We start from the raw sequence: 3,116 nt of genomic DNA, 5'->3' as shown, positions 1-3,116 counted from the left end.
ATTATCCCCCTTTCACCCCTACCACACCACAACCCTGGGCCAAATTGCCATACAAATTGTAAGGCGAAGAGACCTAACCATATACACCAATCTTCTCGATTTTGGAAGATCCCTGACCTGTAATTGTGGAGATATCTGAGAAGCATCTTCCACGAAAACCCTGTCTATCTTTAATGTTCCAAAACATCAACGCCAAGTCCCACCCATGTACCGCCCTTCCCAATCTGGCCCACCTCCGGCAGAAAAATACAAAAAGATACCTCAGCAATAGTATCAAGCACATAGTCAACAGACACATCTGAAGTACATTCTCCGCAAAAAACTCTCTCTGTCTTTGATATACCAAGACATCAACACCAAGTCCCACCCTTGTACTGCCTCTTCTGATCTGGCCTATTCTCAGCAGAAAAATACAAAGAGATATCTCAGCAACTGTACTTGATACATAATTGACAGACATGACAACTATAAAATCAGTATATCTCAAGATCTGACTGAGCCTTTAATCCCTGCACAGTGAGATATATTAAATCTAGTTTTAATATCTCAATATTCAATAGATTCTGCAAGAGATTGAGAACAGCAATACTAGGTTTCTATTGAATTTAAGAATTAACTCTATATTAATATAATTATTGACAAAGTCTTCTATTTTGAGATATAAATAACCAGTTTCTCTACATCTCACTGATAATATTTATATTATTATATAGAAACAGACTTATATTCTCTATAATATCAAGACTCTGAAGAGGGAAAGTCTTGATAAAGAGTATACAGTAGTACATATCTTAGCAGTTTCTATCTCATTCTTCTACAGCAGTTAATGTAAAAAAAAAAAAGATCTTAGAAATAGTTTTTTACTTCTGTTGAAAAAGTAAGATGTTTTTCTTTGAATTTTATACAATATTCTTACAAAGAATTAAAAACAGAGTTGTTTTCTATCATAATTTCATATTCTTTTAAGTAAGAATTACTTTTTCAGTGACTGAAGAGCTTTTATTAATACTTAATTCTTTTTTATACTCTTTATTAACTGATTTGAGTTGCACACTTATTGTGTGAGAAGAATTGAATGATTTGAAATAAAATTGAATAGTTTTAATCAATTTCTCTGTAAAAAATTGATTTATTTTTTGTCAGTTTTTCTCTTAAAAACTGTCATATTATCTGATTTATTATCAATTGATATCATACTTTTTCTCACTGTATTCTAAGAAAGAGATTGTAAAGATTTTATTGATTTATCTTAAAAATCAATTTTAATTTATTAGATTCTCTTCAAAAATCTAATCTAGTTACTGAACTAGTGTGAAAAAAATCAGGTATTTTATACATAAAAGTCTGTTATTCTTCTTTTGAAATAGTCTGATCAACTTTTCAATTGAAAACAGACTTAGAAACCTCTTAATTAAAACAGTCTGATCAACTTTTCAATTCAAAAGAGTTTAATAAATATCTCAATTGAATTAGTCTGATTAACTTTTCATTGAGTAAGAACAATGAGTTCAAAAGTACACTCAGTTGATGTGAAAAAGAATGCTTTCTCAAATACTATTCCTGAGATTGAAATTCTGAAGAGAAGAAAGAAAGAAGAAATAGAGAAACAACAAGTTCTTGAAATACAGAAACTTGAAAAAGCAAGTAAAATTCTTGAAAAGCAGTGTCTGAGATGAATGAAAAAGTTCTGTTAATTCTTCATACTCAGGCTAGATAACTACAGAAAGTGATCAAGTTCAAACTTGAAATTTCAAACATAGTTCTAAAAACTTTGAAAATTTCTAATACAATCACTGACTCTTCACTGACTCTTCAGTTTGCTCTTCTTTCTTTTCTACTTCTTCTTCTTCTTCTTCTTTAAATCAGAAGAAAACATATGCTCAAGCAGCTGAATCTGCTGTCTCAAAACCTGCTCAAAATTCTGAGAAAACTGAGAAGAATACTGATCACACTTCTATTGATAGAAGAGTGAGAAAAAAAATGTAAAAAGAGAAAAATCTTCAAATCTTCAGAAATAGAAGACTTATTCTCAAAGTCTCAAATCAGAACATCTTGCAGAGAAATAAGCTAAACTCAAATCTCATTTTCAGAATTAGAAATGAAATCAATCAGCAGTTCTTTTCTCAGTTAATGACTGATATTAAAGTTCAAAAATCAGTTATAGCTTCAATTAAGTCATTCTTCTTTAAAAACTTCATTCTGATCACAATGTCTGAATTCAGTGCAGAATTCCTTATTCAGAATGAGAATCTCTGAAAGTCAGCAGTAGAATCTCTGTTAAACATAACAATTCTATCTGAGAGAGATGAAAAGTGAGATAAATTCATTCTTTATAATATTTCAGTTGAAATCTTTGACTGTGAGAAAGAAATGCTACTTCTTAAAAATGAATTGAAAGAATACAATTCTATTCAACTGAGAAAAGAGTCTGTATAACTTAATTTAATTGAGTTCAGACAGAGTAGAAGAAATGTCTCTGTTCTAGTATATATAAAAACACTTAAATAATCAAGAATCTCTGAAGTAAGAGTAGCAGATTTGAAAATGAGAGTTCATGAATACAAAGACTCAAGAATGAATCTCAAAGCTCAAACACAGTGTTCAAACTGTCAAAGATATGAACACTTTACAATCTCTTATTTCAGAGACTCAAAATGCACATTCTGTGCTAGAGATTATAAAACTAGTAAGCATAAATGTAAAACATGCTTAAAAAGAGATAAAATATATCAACATACTCTGCTTAAGTGCTTCAATTGTAAAGAAAAACATACATCTAGCTCAAAAGAATGTGTATTTACTTCAAGAACTCAGAAGAACTGGAGAAAAGATGAAGCTCAAAGTAAATCTAAAACTGAAGAGAAAAGTCAAGCTAGTAAATCTACAACTGTAAGCTTAAAAAGAAGAAATTCTCAACTATCTAGATCTTTAAACTTCAATTCTTCAGCTAAGTGTAAACAGAATTTGAATCCTCAAACTTCTGTTAAGATTAGAGAATTGAGAAATAACTCTGATAATAAACTAGATATAATGTAAGCAGTTGAGATTCCTACTTTTCAAAATAGTTATAATCTACTATCTGATAATAGGGATTAGATTCTACTCTATCTCTACTC

General features: G+C 29.9%; 1 protein-coding gene across 1 annotated transcript; it reads left to right on the top strand.

Moving 5' to 3' along the window:
- Positions 1–2,598: 2,598 nt before the first annotated feature.
- BDBG_17335 (uncharacterized protein) lies at positions 2,599–2,791 on the top strand (the record flags this gene model as incomplete). Its single annotated transcript, XM_031725081.1, has 1 exon — positions 2,599–2,791. A coding segment is annotated over one exon (192 nt), but the record flags the coding sequence as incomplete, so codon positions are not given.
- Positions 2,792–3,116: the final 325 nt, after the last annotated feature.

Source organism: Blastomyces gilchristii, assembly GCF_000003855.2.
Source record: "Blastomyces gilchristii SLH14081 genomic scaffold supercont1.12, whole genome shotgun sequence".
Lineage (NCBI taxonomy): Eukaryota > Fungi > Ascomycota > Eurotiomycetes > Onygenales > Ajellomycetaceae > Blastomyces > Blastomyces gilchristii.
The sequence above is the reverse complement of the archived record's forward strand: the minus strand, read 5'-3'. Positions and strand labels throughout refer to the sequence as shown.